Raw genomic sequence first — 24,987 nt, 5'->3', positions numbered from 1 at the left:
AAACACAGCAAAAGCTTTAGCAAAAATTCTGAATTGCTTTTCATTGCTTTACATTGGCACCTTGCCTTTAAAAGTCAGCAGTGCAGCTCTGACACAGCTTACACATCTCCTCAACGCTCCAAGAAGTGGAGGCCACCTGCTTTCTCTTGGATAGCTGCTTCTATAGCACTGAATATGAGCGGTCTGTTTTTTTAAATTACTTTAGCAGAAAGAAGGACAAAACATACAAATAAGATGGTTGACACTGATGACAGTTCAAGCCCTAAACACAGCAACGCCGATTCTAAGGCAGCATGGCTTAACCTGGCAGTGCAAAAGTTTCTTTGAGAAAGTGAGACAGAAAACCCCAAACCAATTTTCTCTTTACCCTTTGCAGTTCACTGAAAGACACACCCTCCTTTTCTGCTCTTCTGTTACACCTTAATGAAATAGACACAGGATGAGTTGAGGTTTTGGCAAAAGATCACTATTTACTAGGACCCATTTCTTCTCTTTGCTCCTGTAGAGCTTTGTCCAGCACTGAAACACAACTGGTCCAGCCCTCAGGATTTACTGGCCACCATGAATACATGATCTTTTCCAGGCAACACATTGATCAATGGCAGATTTGAAAGCGAATGGAAGAGATCACAGAAGAGGAAAGGACAATAGCTTTAAAATGGTACACAAAAAGAGAGGGAGGGAGGCGATCAGCTAAAAGGGTAAAAATTAGGAAGAGACAGCCTAGCAATGCCACATGATCACAGAAGAGTCATCCTTCCACCAGTTCATCTGGTGACTCCGACCTGCAGAGGGTGCCTGTAGTGATGGGTAACATGTCAGCTGCTGCCACTTCCTGATGAAAGATTTTTTAGGAATTGTCCAATAAAAATTGTGAAATTTGGTTAACCTTAGCAGTATAAAAAGGATTTATTTTCAAGAACCAACATATTCTACATTAGCATTTAAGATCAAGACATAATGACTTGAGTGGCAAGCGATATGGCTTTTAGTGTGTAATATATAGCGTGTTAGAGTACCAGATAAGAAGTGCATTTATTTTCAGTGGTTAATGGCTCTCCTATTTCTCTTTTATGCTACTTATTCCCTGCAGTAGTTCAGCACGTTTGAACGGTGTGCTCCTCTAGGAGCCTATCCTCAGGGCAGCCAAACAACAGAATGTAAGATGCAGCACACATTTTCCTGGAGCTGAATTGATCATGACATTAAAACCTGACAAACACTCACTGAGATGCTTCTTTATTCACTATGTCCTAGAGAAATGTACTAGCATCTATTAACTAAAAGACATAATAAAAATGTTAGGGCACATGCAAACTCTTGCTAAAAGTATTATATATGTTACTAATCTGTTTCAAAGCCTTAAGAGACAGTAACATGTATTTTTCACCTGATAGTAGGATTGATCACGCCCATGCAACAGACAAATAAGTGTACCTAAACCACCCTTTCAGCATGTGCTCAACTTTCAACACGTGTGGTCCTACTGATGTTATCAAGATTTATATTTATGGATTAATGTCTGAGAAACTTAAAATTTTATTCCACGTTAAAATATCCTTTCATTGAAGTATGTAAGATTTTTTCCATCCATTTCTGTTAGAGCATAATTGGGCACCCAAACTTCACTCTTTTGTTTTATTTTTTTACTGAAATTTAAGAGTCAGTTCAGTTCTTCCTGGAACTCTTCAGTTTCTGTATTTAGCATACACAATGCTACTCTCAATTACATCATTTAGGGAAAATATTCTGTGACTATTGCTTTTAAATGAGTCTGCTGCTGGTCCCAGGGGAAGTAATGTGCAAACTCTTCTTTTAAGGAGCTTTCATGAGCTGCGGTGACACTGACATAACTAACTCATAGTAAAATTTTGTCCCAGATTTGCCAGTCTATAGCAACAAATAGTTTTGCTATCCTTTTAAATCTTTAAATTTTTAAGAAACCGATGCAAAAAGTCTCTATATATGCCACAATCTTTATAATGTCAAATAGATTTGGCAGGTAGTCATGTTCCTTGTTAATAGCCAGATTATGGAACTAAAATATTTATTATGCTTGGCTTCTCCAGCATCTTTTACTGTAAACATTGGAAGACATGTTCATCTTGGCTCGTTATGGTTTCTGTCCAAAGAAAATACATGTTTATAAATTATAAATATACAAATCTGCTTAACGATTTTGTGGGTATGTGTTTATACAGTTGATTATTAATGCTGGGGTAACCAGAATCACAGCATGAAATGTTCTGCATAATACTTTTCCCTTCTGCTTGACATTTTTCTGTATTACTTTATTCTTTAATTGTCCCCATGAGGCCATCTACCCCATCTGCCTCAAGAAACACGCAAGCATGCAAGGTTTGAACTCTGCTACTTTATGTTTGTAATATTATGTGCAGCATGAAGGCCAGGCATGAGCAGCAATCTGTACTGCTTTTATATGCAAGCAACTAAAAAGAAGAAGAGCTTAAGTGCCTATCTGGAAGTATGAGGCCTGACATAATATCATCAGATAAATGCCACAAAATCTCTGAACTAGATGCTATCTTTGCCCTGCATTTAGTACCTTTAAACAGAGGCTGGTTCCTGACTCCTGCGAAAAAGAATGACAAAGAACTCCTGGGAGAACAAAAATAATGTCTACATGTTAAGTGGGCCAGCCTAGACAGGAGAGCCATGTACAATCAGGAACCTGAATACTACCTATCCTGGCCCATCAGAACATGTGAGGTAGAACCAACAGGGATCAGTTCACCAAAGCAATTCAAATGTTGAGACAGATGTATAGATGCACACAAAAGGAAGAACCAGAATGAGGAAGAAAGAGAGACAAGGGCAAGGTACAAAGACCAAGGGGCACAGACACCCTTCATCACTACATTTCATAATGACGAACACTGGGTACTGCAGACACCTTTCACAGAAGGACTAGAGAAAGTGATTGCTATAGACTTTGTGCTGTATCCTACATCGGAGACACCAGCAGGAGAGGGAACAAATCAATACTCTACTGGTAAGCATGGCCAGGAAATGAGGAAATTGTTTGATCTTTCCATCACCACAATTCAAGCTGGAGCCAATCTTAGGATAGCATACAAGTGGTATCCCTCTAGAAAATGTTGGGCTTACTTCATGGAAAAATTTCATTTGAGGACCTATGTGCCCACCAGCGAGGTGGAAAAAGCCAGGAAAGGCTACCATTGAGAAGCAGAATGGGCAGCCTCATCCTCTCAGGATGAGGGGGAGAAAAAAGAGGGAGCAGAAAGAACCAAGAAGCTCAAAGTGATTTTGCTGCTGTCTCCTCATATCTTGCCTGTGAGAATGGGGCAATCCACTCTGAGACACTTTTCCCTTTCTGCAACAGGCAGATTGGGAGTTCAGAGCAGAACGATGGAGATCTGCTCTGATCATGGACTTGGTGTAGTTACTCTCCAGACTTGGAAGTGGAGTTAAAGGACCTCCAAAGGTGCAGAAGCTGCTGCTGCAAGACCAAGGGAGAACTAAAACGAGATGATAATAGTGATGCATAATACTATCAGGTTAATACACTGGAAGATATATAATTAAATGATTTAATTCTTGAATACAGAGAAGCTTGATTAGCTGGTATTTGGAAATTACTTAGAAAGACATTAAGTGCTCCTATGTGCAATGCTGTAAGAGCCACTGGAGCAGATATGTCCGATGGATGTATTTTCCGCTCTTGACCATGGACTGCAGTAAGATATTAAACATGCACTTGTTAGTCTTTATTTTTGAAATCTTCATATTACTACTGTTATTATTTACATTTATTACTTATAAGAGAGAAAGTACATATTTCACAGAACAGTATGATCAGACTACAATGTAGAAGTATCTGCAGGATATGGTTTGTCTCTATTTTAATCTGAAATCTGTGAACAGTGAACAAATCACATACCCTTTCATAAGGATGACACCCATTAAGACTGATTATACTTTTCTCTGACAGAGTTTGATTCTAAATCCAGTGTTTTTCAAAAGTAACCTACAGAAAGTGACAGAAATTGGTTAAATATTCTATTTTGTGTTTAAAGATCTCCAACAAATTCCACATAGTTTTCTTTAGGAAGAATACAATTTTGATGGAGAAGAGTGTTGGATGTCACCTTTCTCATTCTAAGTGCACCTTCTCTTTGCTCCTGTGACCTCCTTCCTTCAAGGGGCACTGTAGTACAGGACACGTGCATTTTGCATTTAATCTCTTTCTGTTGCCTGCTGGACATCCATTAAGCCATTCTGAGACAGGCTGTGACATACCTTAAGTTAGACTGCTCATTCACATCTGACAGAAATTATCACAGAATCATAGAATGGTTTGGGTTGGAACAGACCTTTAAAGACCATTATTGTTGAAGCTGCTCATTTAGACTAAACATAGATGTGGACAGCTTATGTTCTTCATCAATAAAGTAAGACAATTTGCTAACAGCTTCACCTCCCACACAGGTCTTGGTTTTCTCTCTGTCCAACGTTGTTCACCTCATTTTATAACTCCCTTCTCTTTTCACAGAAGAGAAACTGGAGCTTCATCATCATTCCAGGTATAATCAGTTCTGCAGCTGGGAACTAACAGCAAATAAATCACCAGTACTCTGCAGCAAGCACCACAGCAAGAACTGTCCACACTAGGACTCAGTGGAAACACCAACCTTTTCCAGCAAGCATTGATTCCTGACAGATTGTCCTAAAAATGTGTGCTCAGAATCGATACCAGTGAACAACCACTGACACATTCAGGCCATATGCCCATGAAGCTCACTTACACCATGCCGAGATGACACTCATCTTCCTGCCACCTTCCCCTGACATGACCAGCCTGACTTAGATCCCTTCACAGAGCCTTTGGTGAGCTCAGTCTGCCCACACTCAACCTCAGCTAACAGCTGTTTGATGTGACACTATCACTGAGTGTCAGCTGGCAAACCCTGCTGAAAGGTAGGATAGGGCTGTTGAGGATCTGAGCTACACTAAGGTGAGCTCCAGGTTATGCACAGCAGGACTCCCACAATTTCCTTTCTCTTATTTGCCTTGTAGAAGATCCAAGTTAGGAATAAAAAAGCCAGAGCAGCTGCTTGCTCTTCTTCAAGATGCTATTCTAGAAAAATGGAAATTTTGCACATTCCTGGGCACAACACGGAGGAAAGAGATGAGTCTGTCAGGAAGATGGGACAACAATGCACTGAAAATGTCCACGTATATTCCTCCTTCTGAGAAAAAAGCTGCAGCAATCTCCATAATAAGAGTTATGAGTGAATAAAGATGGACACACACTTCTCCACGGAAAACTTTATCTAGATATTTTTGTACTGTCCATCTGGAGAGAAGGGAAGGAAATGCAAGTTTTCCAGGGCTAACGAACTGAATTACGCTGAAAGCAAACAGGCTAGTCTAATAACACACACCTAGTGAAGACGAGATTTCTGAGATATGACATAACTGAAAAACTATCAGATCCAATACCGAAAAATTTCTGCTGGTCCAAGCAAGTCTGAGATATCTCCACATAGACAGTACTGTAGCATGCTCAAATTGTTTTTCCCATTATCTTTTCAACTTCTATAATAATCTCCCATATTACTAAGTTTAGTGGTTTGTGAACTACAGTTTTATGCATCAGACATATTATATGAACAGACCATTACTGATTGAGAAACTATAAATTTCAACTCTATTACTGTGATAGGTTTTAATGCACACCAATAAATTTGATTCATGCTTTTACTTTTTTTCCTCCAAGTACAACCTATGCGCTCACTAAATAATTCTTCTCCTCATCCCATTGCTATCTATCGAGGATTTTGATCAGATATATGTGAAATCAGTTCCCTATTTTGAAAACATTAATCTGCTCCCCTTGCCATCATTTAGTCACAGACTTTACAGTCTTTAACCTTTATTCTTTTTGAACTTTTTTGTATGACGCTTGCATACCAGCATCCCACTGTGACTGATGGATATGCATTTAGAGTTTATTTTTATTTCAGAACATTACAACAACAATGACTGCAAACACATTACGTAGATCTCAAACTACGGCTGCCTAGAGTGCTTGCTTAGCACAAGAGGGATTTACGCATTGTATGTGTTATGAAAACACATAATGGGCATGTACAAGGACAAACATGTACAGAGACCATGCTTAAATGATCTAATAGAAGTAATTATGTTATCAAAAGTGTATGTTCATATTTAATACTGGGAAGGAAAGGAAACACTTTTAGGAGAATCGCAGCATACGCTACTATCTTTATGCCAAGGCACTACAAGGCACGCCCTCACTTTGGCTTGAATCCGTTTCTCTCATGGCAGAGTTACAATGAAATACTGTTTTTACAAATAATTCATTAATACAGCATTACTATTTTGGGAGTCCTAAGCGAAAACTGTTTCCTTTCTGCATGGATAGACAAGTGTGCTTTTGAGAGAAGAACAGGCTTTTTTCCTTGCCTTTTGGATATTTGCAATTCAGCTCCTAAGGTCACCAGCATATACAGCAGGTTCCCAGGCGTTTCAGTGCTAAGTATTTGCTCCACAAGAACAGTCATGAAGAATTTATACGTGTGCTAAAACAGATTTTATGCTACATGTGCTGAACCTTCTCCTCAAATGCTACTTCTTAGGACATTTTGCCTCCCTCATGCATCTTACAAGCCCGGCTGGAGGACTGCAGGAGAGGCATTACCTTCTTGAACATTCTGGTAGAGTCTTCGCTTATCTGCATGAACCGCATGATCACGTTGTTTAGGTAGATATCGCTCAACGTTGCATGGTCTTTGCTTTCTCTTCTCACTTGGTTCAGGAGTAAGTACCAGCAATTCACTGGTGACAGGAGGTTCTGGTCTTTCCTAAGGAGGAGATACACTCATGTATTATGTACAGAAATTAAAAAGTTATATTATTAACACAAACATCCCCCTGACATTTACAGCCATAACTTGTTATGTAAAAATGGCTGCTTCTGAACAGTCAGTCAATCTGTTCTTGGAACAACTTGGGTTAGGCTAGCTTCAGATCACTTTTAAGACACATTCTATAAATCCCATGAGGCATGGGTACAAAAATATAGAAAAAGCATAAGGATTCAGAACACTGCAAGCCACCTGAAAGTATTAGTCTTGCCACACATCTTACGGTTGCTTACAGATGGAGCACATGTAAATATTCAAAATCAACAAAGGTCACTGCTGAAAGAGTAACAGTAATTAATTTTTTACATTAGAAATAAACGAGCACTGCAAGTGCATCCCAAATCCTTCATGAGCAAAATTGCAGGTGTAGCTGTTTCACCGCAACGGATTTGTGTATCTGCTATAAAAGTAGAAGGTAATGCCACAGGCATACATATTCTGTGATCAGTGTTCATAAATTCACAGCACCCATAAGTACACTGCTACTGCCAGTCACAGATGGTTCAATTACATGACAAACAGGAGGACTGGACTTTTTCCACAGTGGTCCAGTTCTGAAATTACTTGTCAGACTATTTGCATTGTAGGCCCACTCCAAGCTTTTAATATTGCAAAAAGTGAAATCACAGATGACTTCTCATTTCTTTTACACAAAGCAAAATAAAAATACATGCAGTTCAACAACTGTTTTACAGACAACAAAAACCTATTTATAAAATTTGCCTTATGATTATATTGAAATTTTAACTTCAAGTTTGCCTTGCAACTAAGTGCTCTAGAAACTTGCTGCTCTTTTTTTTTCTCTTGTGCAGGGATTCTCCTATAGCCAAAAGGAGCAAGCACGTGAAGATAAAACAGCCAGAGGTGGTGAAGAATTGAGGGAGAAACTCCTTCTACTCCTGGTAAATTGTTTTAATAATTAACTATTCTCACTGTTAGAAATATGCCCTTTAATTCCTTATCTAATTGCTTACCTTTAGCTTTCACCCTCAGAATCAAAGCAACAACGAATGATTAACAGACAAAAGCCTTTTGTTAATCATCAGTGCTTTGCTTTGCTATGAATCAGAAGTGAGCTAAGGAAACTTCCCCATTTTGTTTGAGATGGACATCTTCACAGTGTTACTCACAGCAAGAAGCTTCAGGGTTTTATCAGCCAGGTCAGCCAACATAAGCACCCCTGAAGGGTGATACTACTCAGTCCTCACTGCTTCTGCATGTCCCAAAGCCAGTCCCACAGACCATCGTGCGTGTTCTGGGGGGAATGGTGGGAACAGCACAGGGGACCAGCAGTTAAAATGACTTTTGCTGCAACCTCTTCTGAAAGTAGAGAATTACAGAAGAAAGCCAAAGGCAGGACTCCAGTCATAACCCCCGTGCACATCTGCCAGTCTGGATTTAACACGTTTAAGAATGAGGAAAGATGTTTCTACGCACAAGGCAGAAAGGTTTTGCCACAAGCTGCATAAAGCCAGGGCACTCTCTGAAGTGGTGACATATGCACATGTTGGTTATTTCAGAGAATCATTTAGTCACTTAACTGAATTTTAAGAAATATACATTACTGCTCTTTGAACTGTGTAAGCTGTATTTGGATTAACCTTTCCCTTGCCAGATGTGTTTGGAAAAAGACTTTTGTCCTGAAACAAAATGTCTGTGTACCTCTAGCACAGCACTGACTGGACAGTGGAAAAAGGTACTTATTTTTCAGTTTTACAAACATAAAATATTGTTTTATACCCATAAGCATAGCAGGTCCAGGCAAATTAATTCATTAATCATCTCAAATCAGGAAAATAACCAGATGAGGCTATATCAGCAAGTAATGCATTTGAAACACTTCAGAAAACATGCTGTACACACTTGACCACTTTTTTTTTGCACACAAGTTACTACGCCATGAAAGGGATACATTAAATTGTAAGCAAGGCATAACATTCATATCATCTTCATTTCCAGGAATAAGAGGGGTCAAGGGGCAAACAAGTTCACATGAAACCACAAATCAATAAATTTTTTCTTCTTAATGCCTTTTTTGCCAAAATTCTTGTCTTTTTTTTTTTTTAATGGTGGTTGACCTTTATTTAGACACTTTCAAATCCTATCAACTCCACTGCAAGAGATCAGCACACAGCTCTCAAGCCCTTTGGGGGCTCTGCATCTCTTCTAGATACTGGCTGTATTTTGGGTAGTTTAAATTCTGTATGGGAGGTTAGGGAAAATATTTGTGCAGCTTACATATTAAGAAACTGAAACCACTTGTCAGAAGCTTACATGAATAACTGCAGAGGGCCAAATCCTCAAAACAGTATTTAGGCACCTGTCTACTTTCACCTGCAATGAGAACTGCTATGCTGCTAAATAGAGGTGGGAATTTTAAACATATCTTTGAACCTGGGCTCAGCCTGGCAGTACTCCAAACCAGCAGAAGCAAAGAGTGGCGTAGCACTCCATCAGTGGCTAACACGGGGGAGAGGGGGAAGGAAATCTGCCTTACTTGTACTGCTGATGATCCTTTGTACTTCTTGTTTTTGCCATGAACCTCTCTGCCAGTTTTTCCAGGTTTCGGGAATACTCCATCTCTATTTCTGACTTCTTGCGGAAGAAATCCTGCAGATCCTGAAGAAGCTGCACTCTCATTTCAGTCTGCTGCTCCAGGCATTTCTGCTGCTCGATGAGTTGAGCACGGATCTCTAATGAAAGAAGCACACATCCACTCAGGTCAGTGAAGTAAATGAGAATTGAGTGTTACCAACCAAAATTACAATTACTCCAGCATACTTCAGCTTCACAGCTACACCAGATGGATCTGAATTTCAGGTCCTGCGGTGAGACACAGCAGTGGCAGCTCTCACTTCTGCCACCACAAACTTGTGCCCCAGCATCCTCCCACCTGCTGTCTGTCTCACAAACGGCTGTGGCAAGGGCTCAGGACTCTGCTGGGCTCACGTGAGCAGGAGACCTGCCTCCTCCTTCCTCTCCCATCCTCTTCCTGGCCTCTGGCATTAGCACAACATCTGGCTTGGAGTGATCTCCTTGCAGGAGGTAGTGTGCAACTATTTGAGCAGCAGCTCTTTCTGCTGCCCTAAAACATGGCATGATAAACAAGCACCCTTTGGTCCCGGATCAGCCTGCTGACTGCCAGGTGGGCTGGTTGGTATCATGTACACCATGGAAACAACCTTGTGATAAACTCTGGAGGCATTATCCACCATAACTGTGCACAGATGAGCTTCTGTATCTGCCCCATCGCTGCCAGGGAGGGAACTGGTATACTATACATGCATTCACCAATATTTTACAGCGCATGTAGAGGAAAAAGTGTACCTATATTTAGAGATAGCTATTTGAAAATTTGCACAAGGTGCCAGAGTATTAACGTAAAACAAGATCAGTCAATGTAGAAGAGTATATATGCTCACAGTCATCACCTAGAGTAACAGGGAAAAGCTTCCAGATTTCTTACCACTGTTTGCCATATACACAATTGCTATGTGGTAGGGGTCTTCTTTTCTTTCTTTTTTTCTTTTTTTTTTTTTTTAAGCATTTTTATTTCTTGAGTGCTAAGCAGTTAATCACATTCCGGGAACACTTAGTCTAAAAACTTCCCTCTGGTTCTTTTCAGAGACTGGTTCATGAGAGTTTGTCAGCTGCCCAGGTACAACGTAATCCGACTTTGTGGAGTAAACACAGGAGTAAAGATTTTGTGACCATAATATATGTATATACATTTTTAAACAGTCTAATGTCATAACAAGGACTTATCGATAGCAAAACAACATGCCAGAAGTGATGTCCATGTAAATGCAAAACTGTTGCTAACTTTTACTTGATTCCTAATGATGTAACCATGCTGTGGGCAAGAAGATATGGGAAATCCTAGATGTCTCACTGGTTTGAAACAGAAAAGCATTCTAAAAACCACCGCTAACATCACAGGGAACTGCAAACCAGTAAGTAGTAATAACATTGCAAAAAATTACCTGATGCAATTAGGAACTAATGTATTCATACTTATCTTAAAGCAGGTACAAAGGCAAGAGATCCACTCTGCTGGGATTCGAATGTATATACTGAAATAAGGTAGTATAAGCACAGAAAACTGTTAAGTCATTATATTTACTGGAGGAGGGAGACACTGCAGTATTTTCTTCCAGATCTCCTTTGAGCTAACCAGCTGCTGTGTTAATCATTAATGAGACCATCCATTTTTATAGTCTGGGAGGTGAACCAAAAAATCCATGGTTTGGTTTTCATTTCATTTCAAATCAGTTTGTTGGAAAAGGACCATGCCTCCAGCAAGGATGAGCCACTGTAATACAACACTGTATCAATGACATTCATGTACATACAGGAGAAAATCACATTGGAGCTGCAAGGTTATTAACAGAAACAAAAACCCAAGCCTGCTTTTTTGGGTGTCTGCTACTTTTAATATTGCAATCATGGAAAACTCCTGTGTATAGGAAACCAGTTGTAGAGATTCACTGATCAGAAGCAGCAATTTTGTGCATAAGCTGGAGTTTTGACTAAATCCAAATCCATGTACATGGTCCCTGTATGTTGGCCATCTCCCTTTCCCACTTTTCTCCCAGTTATTTTACAAGCAGAGCTCTGTACAGAGCAACTATGTTCTGATTATTTTGTAGGTCAGTGGATCTTGCTGCTATAATTCTTCATTTTTAGGCAGGCTTTTACCATAGCAACAGGAAAAAGAAAGATTTTAGAAACAGGAATGTACGAATAGAGATACGTGAAAAAACGAACAAGGGACGACAATGAGAAATTGCATTAGCTTTCCGATGCTGTCTGGATTTCCAGTGGACAGTGTTGTCTTCAAACTTCTATATTAGAAAACAAAATTGGAACATGATCTCTGAAAGCCGATGGTGGCTGAAGTGTCCAAGCTCTGAGTAAGGTCGTAAGTTAGGGGGACAGGGGGACTGCAGCTTTATGAAGGAAGTTCAGTAATTTCTGACTATTTGAATCTGGGCAAGGAGAAAGAACATGCTGGCTCCAAAAGGCTGAGCCTCTGACCTCCCGCTGGAGGAGAAAAAGGGGAGATGCATGTCCCACTCACGCCAGCTGACCAGAGTCTGTCCAGACGAGACTTCAGCATAGCAGTTCTCTTCCAGTCTTTCATGTCCTTCCGCTCATGCACTTTTTAATTCTTCTTTTACTAATAATGTGTGTAATGCTATATTGGCAAGCTGAGGAGATGGCAATGAATAAGAAATCAGATCAGCAGATGTTGTGATTTTCACTTTCTGATAAGAGAAAACTGTGGATTTAAAAAAAACACAACCCACTAGCAAAATACCCCAACAAACACTGGCATAACAGCCAGCCAGCCTGAGTGGCTGTGCATCACAAAATCACAGCTGCCCAAGTACTATTAACTAACATAGACTACTCATTACCTACTGCTACGGAAAAATGCACGAAGGCAACGCTATCTTCTTTAACCAATCCACACGTGTGATTTCCCTAGGGCTACAAAGAATGGCATGGAAAATTGTTGCATTGTATTCAAAGAAATAAATACCCAATATCCTGAGAAGGTGCCAAGTTAAAAACTAGTAGAGCCCAAACTCCATAGATACAGAGACAGATGCAGGAGGCACCAGAAGGGTGTCTGTCTTTACTTTGCTGGCACATTTAAATTCAAAGTTGAACTGATACCAGCTGTAATGGACAATGACATTGTCCTATTCTGCTCTGCAGGGTGGCTGTTGTCAAGCAATTGCCAAACTATTTTGTGCCAGGAACAGGCACGTTTAAAGCCTGGACAAATTAACACCTTCTCCATCTCTGCAGAGCAGCTTTGAGTCATACTCACTGGTTTTTGGGCCAAGGGCTGGTTCAAAAGGAATCCCATCCATTTACACTGCAGCTTGAACAGACTGAATTCACATCAAGTGGAAAAAAAAACCCTACCCTTTGTCCAAGATTTACACACATGACCAAAGCAAGGAAGCAGCTAATATGACTGTAATTAAATCAATAACCTCTAAGTAAAGTTTTATTTCTAAAGATTTTCATGTTAAAAATTATTGCAGTTATACCTTCATTGACACCATCCTCTAGAATTACTGCATTAAGTATAAAATCAGGTTTTGTTTCTGGCAGCCTGCAAGACAGAACTCTAACCTTTCAACAAATCTGTATTTTCTTCTGACGAGAGGTTAAATCAGTGCACTATGAAAAGCAAAAGGAGACAAGATTACACCTGTTTTGAGAGTTAAGTACAGAGCAGATGAAGCTGAGCTACTGACATCACCCAAATCATAATCAGAAAGAAATTCGTCAAGGTTACCGCTTTGCACACAGTACAGTATTACAAATAATGACTTATATAGCACTGCATATTACACCATACTACCCTGGAGAAGATATGTGTAACCAGTTATAGGCCAGTGCCCCACCTGAAGGCACCCGTGGTGAGATATACTGCAATGTGACACACAACGATGACGCTGGCCACACACCAGCAAGAAACAAAACTCGTCACCTCCACTTCAACATACACGAAGGCACCAGGATCCATCAAACATCCCCAAAAGCCATGGGAAACCCCCTCCTGACCTGACAAGCCAGACACATTGTAAATACACAGTATTAACCAAATTAACCCACTGGCAGACCAACACTTTGCCTGCGGAATGCCACCCCGCCGCAGCACTCCCCACTGCAATGCCCGCATCCCTGCCCGCAATGCTGCAGTGCTCCTGCTGCACCGCACTAGGCTGTGCCTAGTCTTGTCAGCCCTCGGAGACCTTCCAAGCCACCGTGAACACTCATTACCAACTCTTGACCAAAGCAACTCTAATGAACTCTTCATGGTGCCATTACACGCCTGCTGCGAGCCACTTTCTGCCCAGGCCACCCCATGAGCTGTTGCAGCCTGCCGCCCTTAACTCCTGTTTAAGGGAATTAACTTTTGCTCGCAGGGTTTTTGGTGTATGCTGAAAGCTCTGGAAGGTGTCTCAGAGACACCTCTCCCTGGCCACCCCCTCGGCATCCCACCTGCTGCCTCACTCTGCCTAGCAAGGAGCTATATTTAAGTCATGATTACAACACACAAACTACGCAGACACATTAATCCAGCAGTATTACTGGGTAATAATTCAGACAGCCTCAGAGCCCCATCCTCCGAATGACTTACAAAGGCAAATAGTTTGTCAGAACTATTTGAGAGTACAAATAGGCTCTCACAAGGCATAGTTATGTTTGCAGGTTTTATCTGCTTGGGTAGCTTCAGATAAAGCTGTATCACCTCCTTTCTTTCTTTAAATACCACCTTAAAAAAAAATTTAAAATTTTACATGAGTTTTAAAACACTCAGAAATGTCTCATCAAATGCAGTAAGGACAATACATGGTATCTTAGACTTTCTGTTTCCAAACCATTCCATTACAACTTAGTAATTTTTTTACCCCAGCGAGCTATGAACACACATATCCCTCATTCTCACATTTATGATATCCAGATCATATTACACAGGAAAAGATTCAGACATTAAGTTCAGCCTAGATATCATCTGGTGACCAACATACATTTGTAATTAAGCAGATGTTGGAGCGTTAATCATCTTGCAGTTCTTCCTTGAAGATCCTTGGGCCTTACATGACTCTCGCTGTGCCTCAGTTATTTAGCATAAGAACGGCGCATGTCTGAGCCTGCTGCCAGAAGCTGGGGTGCTGCATTGGGGGACTGATCTTTCCAGTTTCATCCCAGCCTTCCTCCTTTGTAAGGACCTGCTTTTGGCTTCTCTGTTGAGATGGGCTAAGCTTTGGTCCAGCTGAATGCAGCTGGCCAACATCTGCAGTTTAGTTTTTGTTTCAGTAAAGTGCTTAGCTCCAGCCTACTGAGGATGCTGCCAGAAGAGAAACCACAGCAGGATTCACTGAGGGGGGCCTGGAGGTGCCCCTGTGCACCGTTAGTAGTCCTTAACGCCATGTCACCCCTAGGATCAGCTCCCACACCTGCCACAGATGTTAAACTGCCTCTCAGCAGACAAGAAGATAAAGATGATGAGAGGTATCAGCCCTGTGGTGGGTGCTCTGGCCCAGCCGCTGATACTCCTCTCTGAGATACACAGCCTAAAGGTACTAGTACTGGACAAGCTTTTCTTTCTCAGAGCCATGGCTAGAAAGCTATTTAAGTGTTTCTATGACAAATGGTGAGGGAAGCTCTGTGGTCGGCAGGGAGTCTGGCTCACGCTCTCTTCCAGGTCCTTGCTGCCATTTTCCCGGACCACAAGCACTTCGAAAGTCAGGAAATTCCACCAGCCTGACAGCTGATGAGAGATGCTGGGGTGAATATCTTGCAGGCTGCTGCAGAAATGCCTTTTAATAGACCATGAGCCTGTCCCACAACATTAACTTTCTATGACAGACAAGTGGAAATCACTTCCGTATGTTCAACATGCAAGTAAGAAGTGTGGCTGCATAGGCAGTGATGCCCTTGAGCTTCTGAAGGCAGGACTTTGCGGACGTTATTCTACCCCCCCAGCTGATTTCACTTAGGATGTTGAGCATACAGCTTTATGCATGTTCCCACTTAGAGTGAAACCTCTGCAATGCACACCCCAGCTCTGAATTTACTGTTTGGCTTTTTGCCATTTCCCAGAGAATTCATTTCAGACATTTTGTTTTCTGGGGGGTTTGGGGGGATGTGGTTGAGGTTGCTTTTGACAGAACACGTCTCCAGGCTGTAGTAGCCTGTGGAAATGGATGGGGAGTGGGAATCACACCTGGTATCTGAAGGGCTGTACAAAGGGTCAGGAATCTGAAGCCCCTGTTGACATGTCAACCCCTTTAAAAACTGTAAACCTTGTTCATTCAAGCACTTTGGCGTGCTTAAAGATAAAACAGTCCTTGTGCAGCCATTAGCAGGAAAGCTGGTGTAGAAGCCATGTGCAGGACAAAGACAGTTGTTTACAGGTTGCTTCAGTTGTTATGCTGAAATAAAGAGTGCAGAAAAAGAACGAATTCTCTCCTTGCAGCTGCAGACTTCCTTCTACACATTCAAACAGACTCCTACCTACTGCAGCCACAGACTGAGCAACAACATGCCCCCAACCAGAACTATGTAACTGGGGGATCCCAGTGGACGGGATCCAAAAGGAGTGGCTGCATTAGGGCACCTTCCACCTTCCAGCTCCCCTTGAAATGGGAAGACATGTCTGGAAGAGCCAAGAAAACCTCTATATGTAGCTGAAGAAGCTTTTCTTCTTGTTGTTCTTGGACTAATGCCCTCCTGCTATTCACAGCCACAGCTGCTGGTCACTTGGCTGCCTACAGTCCAAGCCTGAATGGAGGGCAGCATGCCAGCTCACGACTTGGCAGGACACTTCTTGCCACAGCATTACTGCCAAGAGACCGTGGGTTTAAGCAGGCACTCTGCCTGCACCACATTTTGAGTGCCACTGCTCCTTGCGGCAGCTGCTCCTTTGCACCCATAACTACGTCCCACCAAACCTTGAGCCCAGCATACGTTGTCCTTCTGGTCACAGGAGTTGGGACTCCGAGGACAAAAACTTCTACCCTTTAGAGGAGAAGGAACTTGGTTTTGTTCGACAGTAAAATCCCAGCTCATCCCAAAACCACTGCCAACCAGAAGAGAAGAGAGCAAAGCGCAAGGAGCCTCCTCTGCCTCAACGGTCTGATGCAACGTCTTTCACCAGCCTGACCCAGCCCTGACCGCCCGCTGTGGGAGCAGATGCTCTCCTGCAATCCAACTGCCCCACCTCCAGACAAACAAATCAGCTCTGCAACCACCACCACACAAAAGAAGAGCAAAGAATCAACATCAAATAAGCCTCCAACACATTTAAGAAGAACAAAACAAAGCAGAAACTACCCCAGCTGGGCATTCATGGCAAAGGCCTGTAGCCTTAGAGAAGAAAGAGAAGGAAAAAAAAAGAGACAGACAAGGAGTCTGTGGGCATCTCTGCCTGCCAAGCAGACAGGCGATCATGCAGTAGGTGTCTAAAAACCCATTTAGGTCATCTAAACTGTCAAGATCTATGTGACAACTTATTCTGAAGCTTCTGAAGGATTTAGACCATTTTTTACGCTTGTTAAAGATACCATGAGCCTTTCCTTGCAGACTTAAATTTTGGGCACATGAGAAAATTAAAAGGAAACCTGGTACGCCCAAATCTTTCTCCTCTTCTTACCAATGAGGTATCTGTCAGCAGAACAGAAAAATGACTCACGGCTATCCTCTGAATAATTCTTTGCAGCAATGTCTGGAACGCCGGATTGACAAGAGCACTCTACAAGAAAAAGCCATACCCCTTCCTGGCCACAGATTTCTATAAGTCTATTATTTAATTTGATTATTATAGACTGCTATGATTGCTCTAATCAGTAGATTAAATGTATCCTTCCTTCTGGTTATTTTGTCTGTATGGAAAATTCTTTCTTTCCAGAACACAGACTGTCTCTTAACTATTCAACAGAATTCACCCAGTACATGCTCTATGCTATGTCCTTGTTACGTTTGCTCTTCTGTGTTTAGCTCATAAATTCTACACTTTAACTAGCACCTAAGGAAATGTTATTTCAGCTACACTACTTCATAAAGTAGAACAAAAGAACCCCTTCATTTCTAGAGAGTTAAAAGCAGTTTTAGCATCAACCGATGGTCAAGCTCACATCTCCCAGAAATTCATGTCAGCAAAAGATCAAGGCTTGTAAGCTAAATTCTGACCTCTCTGAAATCAATAGAGATTTGTCACTAACTTTACTCATGCTGGGATTACTATCTTTACTTAAACTTAAAAGAAGCTTACACTATCAAAGCAAGCAGCCTTTTTCCTTCTTACACCCAAGCTACACAACCCTCCCAGGCCACCATGTCTCAATACCAGAACTTCTGCAGACAGACAGAAGGACTAACCCATAGAGGGAAAAGAAGTGTTTCCTGATGTTTACGCTCCACAGGTATTGTCAGAGCAGGGACAAGAAAGGCAGGCGTAGCTCAGACCACTCATGTCAGTGCCATTACAGATCAGCCTCAATCTCTTTCGAAACCTTCCCAGAAGTTGGTAGCTATAACAAAGATCATTTTCCAGCAGCAGTTTACACTGGTGAGTGAAACACTACATTCTCACCAGGCTCGGCAGGAGCACGTGTGAAGTCTTGGGAGAGGCTGCCCATTTTGCATTGACAGCAGCGCGCAGGCGGGCAGAGTGGAGGTGGCCAGGCTGGGGGCAGCGGAGCCTGGCATGCAGGCACCAGTACCACGAGACTGGGACTGCAAGAGAAACTCAAGCCTTACGAACGGGATGATCTTTAGGGATCAGCAGAGCAGCTGTTCTGAAGTGAAAACAACACTGCTGTACAGGTGGGGTGGTTTTACTGCTCCTGAAATGCTGAATCAGGTTTACAAACCAACTCAAACTACAAGGTGCCATTTTTCTGGGTGACAGTCAATTCTCTTGCTCCTCGCAGACAAACTGCTGGCAGGTTTTATCTTTCCATATGCGTATCTGTATGCTTTCATTTCAGGCCACCTGGAACTTTAAAAAAAAATCTCCTTATTTTTGTAGAAATCCTCTACCTGTGAATCCACTAGTTTGATGAAGAACTCATAATACTTACTTTTTAAAAATTAGTATAATAATTTCTCCTTGGTTTGTGTTTTGTTACTTTCTTTTAAAACCAGAACAGACTTGAGGAAATAGTTACAAAGCTTCCTACTGCTCAGGGCACTGTTAATAGAGCTAATTACCTGTACAATGAAACAAGCAATATAAGGTAAACCATCACTGAAGGTCTGCCTATGTAAAATGACCATGGGAGTGCAATGAAGTCAAGTAATGTATCTTAATAAGCATTCCCCAAAACAGTCTGATTTCAGGCCCCACCTCCATGGGTATTTCTGAGCCCATAGCCCTTAGCTGCCTAGCTACTAGATGCGGTGGCCAACTGGCCATAGAGTCTCCTTAGATGGTATTGTGGACTGTTGCCCTCCGAAGGGCTCCTCTGAGACGAGCGATGTACCCATCAGACTACAGCGATGAAGAAATGGAAAAGAAACGGAGCAGCAGCTGATAATCTTAAAGTTGATGGTAAAATGTAAAGGCAATGCTGGATGTATGCAGGTTTACAGACCCTGAGATCACCATTGTCGACCTTGTATTAAAATGCGGGCAAGCTTGTAAAACAAACCCATTCTTGCCATAGAGGACTTCTGGATAGCCTTTTGCTTCCCACATGCAACCGTATTTGGTCACTGCTGTGTCAGTTTTAGCAATTTCCCCTGTAAGCAGCAACAAAAAGGAGGAAATTGCAAGGCAGATGGAAGACGCGGTAGTCCTTTCCTTTCCCATCTTAATTTGCACTTTCGAGATGGTGTTCTGAGTGTGCGGGAGCTGCTGATGCACAGGGGAACCTTGAGTCCTGCCTGACGCTGCTTAATCACCTTAATGTGGCAGATTTAGGTCCTCTTTTTTCACCTTTCTCTAGCACTCAGAAATTATTTTAGTGTTTTTATTAACTCATTCCTCCTCTAATTAAATTTAGATGGTAAAAATATCTAAGACAGATTTCAGACTTTCATAATTGCTATGACTTTTCAGAATAATATGCAAGGGCTGGTGAGAAAAGATTTGTAGTGAAAGCAAGTTCTCAGTTACCCTGGAAATAATTCAAGGCAACTCCACTCCTTCAGTACCCTCATTTTAGATGCCCTTTCTGCTCCCCGTTACCCTAACGGCCAAGAGTTTATTATCTTGAAAGATGTAACGTGACAATTCAAAGAACATTTTACATCTTTCTGCGTTAGCCGATGTCAAGCAGAAACAAGTAGTCAACTACTAGGTGCTGCACCAGTACCGCAACAAGCAGTGTTACGTACGTCCTCGCTGTACAGTCTGCGCACTAAGCACAAAATTCTTGGTAGCTACAGCATCTGCTTTAAAAAGGTTCTTCTAAATCATAGAATCATAGAATACCTTGAGTTGGAAGGGAACCATAAAGATTATCGAGTCCAACTCCCTGCTCCTCGCAGGACTACCTAAAACTAAACCATATGACTAAGAGTGTTGTTCAGACACTCCTTGAACTCTGACAGGCTTGGTGCCGTGACCACTTCCCTCGGGAGCCTGTTCCAGTGACCAGCCACCTACTCAGTGAAGAACCTTTTCCTAATGTCCAGTCTGAACTTCCCCTGATGCAGCTTCATTCCATTTCCATGTGTCCTATCACTGGTTATCATGGTTTTATCTTTCACAGATTAGCTTCCCTCTCTCCTGGATATTTCGACTGACAATTGATATCAGCTGGAACTCACAGGCCTGAGTCCCCAGCGAGGAGCTGAACCAACATGTCCTCAGCATTGTGCTCGAGTTTGCTTTCCTCAGGGACTATTTTCATAGAATCACAGAATAGTTCGGGTTGGAAGGGACCTTTAAAGGCCATCTAGTCCAACCCCTGCAATGAGCAGGGTCATCTTCAACTAGATCAGGTTGCTCACAGCCCCATCCAACCTGACCTTGAATGTTTCTTCAATGTGCAGACCACAGTATAAAGGCAAGTATGCAGCAGAAAAAAAATCAGTTTGTCACGATCAGAACAGTAATGAAAACCTAATGATGTTAATCAGCTTCCTTACTCATAAGCTGGGTGAAGCCAGGTTAAAGCCCCTGTCTTGGCTGCTGCAAGGCTGAGGATGGCACCGATTCCAAACAGTGCAGCAGTGTTCACTCCACGACAGACACTGCATCACCCATCCACCGACGGCTCCCGGAAAGGACCCCAGGCTTGCTGCTGGCACACATCCTACCACACAGACATGAGCACCATTTCATTTTGTTAAGCTCTGCCACAATAAAACCCTTCCTTCTTAATATCTCAGGTGGACAGCTGACAAGTGGAAATGTCTGAAGGCTTTTTCTAGAAATTAAATGTTGAGAGATGTGTCTTTTCTTGACAAAAAATAAATTATTCTGAACCTCTGGCAGGTGACATAGCTGTTAAGATGAGAGTTATGCTGGTAGCAGCCAGGGCAGGAATTCCTGAGCAGCAGGACAAGCGCGAAAGCCATGAAATCTGCACATCAATCAGATACGGCCTCTCCTGTACGTTGATAACTATCACTGCAATAAGACTCAATAATTAATAACTAGAGAAAATGCCCTCCCTTCATCCTGTGAAAATGATTCTCCATGCGTGACACATCTTTAAGAGGTCAGTAAAACACTTTTAGTTTGACACACACCCTGCTGCATGCCATAAATAAAAGCATGCGTTTGACCCAGCTATGACTTCCAGTGACAGCTTTTTAAGTCTCAAGGTGAACTCACAGTCCAGTTAAGGACAAAAAGGAAACTGCAATTTGTGCTTCGTCTTGCCAAGACTTCACCCACATCCCTTTTCAGCCCAACCTGCCTCATATGCAGCAAAATACTTTCACCATTGCTCATTTATCTCTTACACACTTAACTTCTAATAAAGGCAAATTTAACATATTGAGCACAACAAAATTTTTCTTCTACAACAGTAACTTTGTACTTTTTTCTGTGACAGATCCATGATGCTCCTCTTCTTCACTGAGACAAATGGTGAATGCCACTGTGATGCCTTCAATGTCAGTTTTAAAATTTTATGCCCAAATCCCAGGCTAATTACTCACCTGAGTACATCCTAGGTCCTGCCTACTCTAGTCAACCAAGTGGGACGAAGACACTGTCTTGGGCAACACGCCAGAGCTGCACAGTCTGGTTTAGTTGTTGGCACGCTTCTGGGCACAGCATTGGCCCCTGCCCATGAGCACCCTCCTCACCAGCTGCACAGGGCTCAGGGGACAGTGTGGACTAGGGACTGTCTCCATCACTCTGCATCGGTGAGGTGTCCCCATGGCAGTGGGGGACTAGTGCTACTCCCTCACCCACTCAGTGCTGAGTGAAGGCTGCTGTCTACCACCCAATAAATCTTTGAACTAAGTCATACCACCACGCTTCATACTCCTTGTAGTGATTTATCTGTACAAATGCAAGCCTTGCTGGGGAATATGTCTGTCAGACCAGATGGACCTCGATCTGCATCATTTTTTAATAGAGACGTGGCCTGCGTCTGTGAAAGGAAAGTCCCAGTGTGTGATTACTGGTCCTCTGACCATGACTATGATATTAACCGAAAATATATTCCAGTGTTTTGTCTCAATTTCACAGAGCAAATAATACTGAATTTGACTCAATAGATCATTTAAGAAATATGACAACATCGCATTCTGGGAATGAAAAAAAAAAGTTTCATATGCCAAACTTTGAACAGAAAAAGTTAGGAATTTTACTGATTAAAACAATAACCCCTATCATGATGGAATAACTTCTTCTGTCTGTGTGAATCCAAAAAAATGTAAAATTATAATAACCATGTTGGTTGTTTATAATTATCAAACAAATAGTAGTAACAGCCAGGTATTTTTATATGTCATTGAATTAATAAAATGATATAAATTCTGCAAAGCTTCAAATATATTTGGCTATGTACTGCTCTGATTTGGTAAAAGATGTAATTTCTAAGTGAGAAAATAAAAGATGTACCTCAAAGGAAGGCTTTCTTACAAGTTTGAACCCAATTACTCAGAGCCCCAAATTCACCGACAGCAGCACGGAAAAAACAAATCCTTCAGTGTCACAGAGCAGATTTTTTGTTCCAGCTTCCTGCTACGGGGAAGTATAAATTGGATTGTGGACCACATTTAATTAAATTTAGCTTCAATTGTTACAGTAGGGGAAGAAGAAATACCCCCCTCTGAGGTTCCTGCTAATGGGAATAGAAAAAACAAATCCACTGTGAGACTGTTTGTAGGTAACCGTTGCTCGCTCACTCACCAGCAAGATGAAGAATAGTACCTGCTAGTAAGTGAACTTTGGGCTAAAATAATTTATATATTTCCAGCTCCCATGGAAAAAAACTTCAATCTGTTAGAAATTAAAAAAAACCCAAATCCACTCACATTCTTTTTTAATGAGATGAAAGATCAGAACCAGCAAAATTTAAAGTTGATGATCTGTAGAACCCACTATCTGCATCGTCTTCCTGCATTAATTCATTGGTTTGTCTATTCTGCAAATGTCTCTCTCCAAGAGACATATGGGTGGTTAGGGTTTCCAGCAGGGCTCCGATGGCTGCTCTATGGAAGCAAAGACACCAAGAACAGCTGTAGGAAACAGATGTGCTACTTAGGACATTTTCAGTGAAAGGCCAAGGGACGAATCCTTCATGTGCTACTTAGTTCAGGATCCCTTTATAAAACAAAGGCTGTAAAAAAAACTATTACTGCCTATGTTTTTAGCCTAGCTCCACTTGGAAGCAGACATTCTGGTAGCAAAAGCCCTGCTGGAGTCAGTAAAGGAGAAAGGTTGCAATGGGCAGGGCAGGAGCAATATGTCCTAGGCCCTTTCTGGGGTTAAACTGAAATTGAACCTAAGCCACCCAATTTCCATATGTGTAAGGTGCCAGCTCGGAGAAGCACATCACCAGCTATAGCAGCTGGATGGCAAAGTGGTAACCTGCAGAAATAGTTATTCATTATTCTGGGGAAAAAACGTAGTTTGGTAATTCACAGAAAGCTGTGCACAACTTCATGAAGAAATTAAAGATGTGACACCTACGATGGAGAAATCTCTGTCCTGTAAGAAGAAATATCTGTCCAGATATGAGCAAAAAACTAGTGGAACTTTTGGAAAGAATAAATGCAGTAAACACAGATACCAACTGGGGAAAAAAGCAAGGGTACTCGGAAGGACAAACCAGACACGCCAGCAAGTGATACGAGTCATAGGCTTCTGACAATTTGCCGAAGGAGGCTTCATCCTCAGTTAAGGATGACAGGAATACTCTAACTACTCCTGGTACTGGTTTTACAATAGTGCTAAATTTCCAAATGTTTACCTTAGGCCTGCTCTTTTTTTTTGAAACAAAGATAAGCCAGAGTCAATCAGGAGAACCAGGAAGAGTTGAAATGAAAGAAAAAGTCATGAGGTGTGGACAGTACATACCCACACAGCCTGGACAAACCCTGGGGTGCCATGGCCAAACTGCTGTCAAGAACATGTCCCCCCTCCCTGGAAGTGGCTGCTGTGACCAAAGGGCTGCAGAGCATCTCCTGGGACGGGGCAGGGGCAGCAGAGAGATGCCAGCGCTTTCTAGGCAAGCAAATCACTACTTATGCATCAACTAAGTTACTGAAGCTCTCATCAGAAATACTTATAAAGCAAAAGCAGACAGATAAGGAGAAGCCAGGACAGTTCCTGGAAAAGAAAACTCTATAGTGGCAAGCTATTAGAGTTACTTGAGCTTATCAACAGATAGTGGATAGCTGAAACCCAGCTGACCTTCAGTTTCAAGTTACCTGCAGTTCTTAGCCTCAAATTATTCTATTCCCATTCCATTTAAAATCTATCAACAAACCTTAAAGGGCACAAAACTCGAGTTTGCACAGGGAAGGCGTGCGGACAGGGTGCAGTCCCCCCCGGCACTAGAGGCTCTCTCGACGAGTGGTCATCAGCCTCCCAGAAAAGGCCCAGCCATGGTCTCCACTCAGCTGAAAGCCATCGCCAGAAGGAATGGGGTGACCCAGACGCAGCTCCTGCTCAAGCAGGCGGCTGTCCAGGTGTCCGGCTGCAGGGAGTGCCTGAGCCTGTCACTCGTGCCAGAGGCCAGCAGGGACAACACCCGTGTGCGGTGTGACCAGGTGAGCGACCTGCTCAGCCTGGGGCAGAGCTGGCAGAGGCAGTGGAGAGGCTGAGCAGCATCAGCAAGTGCGAGAGGGAGCTGGATCGATGGAGCCGCACCCTGGCGTCCCTGAGGCAGAGGCAGCAGGTGGAGGCTCTACAAGCAGCAGGGGATCCCCTGCCCTCTTGCTGCTGGGCAGAAGGAGGGGACCCAGGAGACGAGGGGGAATGGAAACAGGTCCCTGCTCGGGGTGGCAGGCGAATCCCCTCCTGGCCTCCGTCACCATCCCAGCTGCCCTTTACACAACAGACATGGGGCTCTGGAACTTGAGGGCCAGGAACATGAGGACCTTGATGAAA

General features: G+C 42.4%; 1 protein-coding gene across 1 annotated transcript in view; it reads right to left on the bottom strand.

Annotated features, from left to right (window-relative positions):
* LOC104618733 (SLIT-ROBO Rho GTPase-activating protein 1-like) overlaps positions 1–21,588 on the bottom strand; it is a gene marked incomplete at its 3' end in the record, with an annotated part of 45,021 nt that extends 23,433 nt beyond the window's left edge. Inside the window, exons 1-4 of the mRNA XM_010284406.1 lie at positions 21,579–21,588; positions 17,269–17,389; positions 9,430–9,627; positions 6,707–6,869 (exon numbers count right to left, since the gene is read on the bottom strand). Of these exons, the coding sequence (XP_010282708.1) occupies positions 6,707–6,869; positions 9,430–9,627; positions 17,269–17,389; positions 21,579–21,588 (492 nt within the window). The remainder of the gene's footprint in view (positions 1–6,706; positions 6,870–9,429; positions 9,628–17,268; positions 17,390–21,578) is intronic.
* Positions 21,589–24,987: the final 3,399 nt, after the last annotated feature.

The sequence above is a fragment of the Phaethon lepturus genome, unplaced genomic scaffold (genome assembly GCF_000687285.1).
Source record: "Phaethon lepturus isolate BGI_N335 unplaced genomic scaffold, ASM68728v1 scaffold1263, whole genome shotgun sequence".
Lineage (NCBI taxonomy): Eukaryota > Metazoa > Chordata > Aves > Phaethontiformes > Phaethontidae > Phaethon > Phaethon lepturus.
Note: the sequence above shows the minus strand (reverse complement) of the source record. Positions and strands in the feature narration are given on the sequence as shown.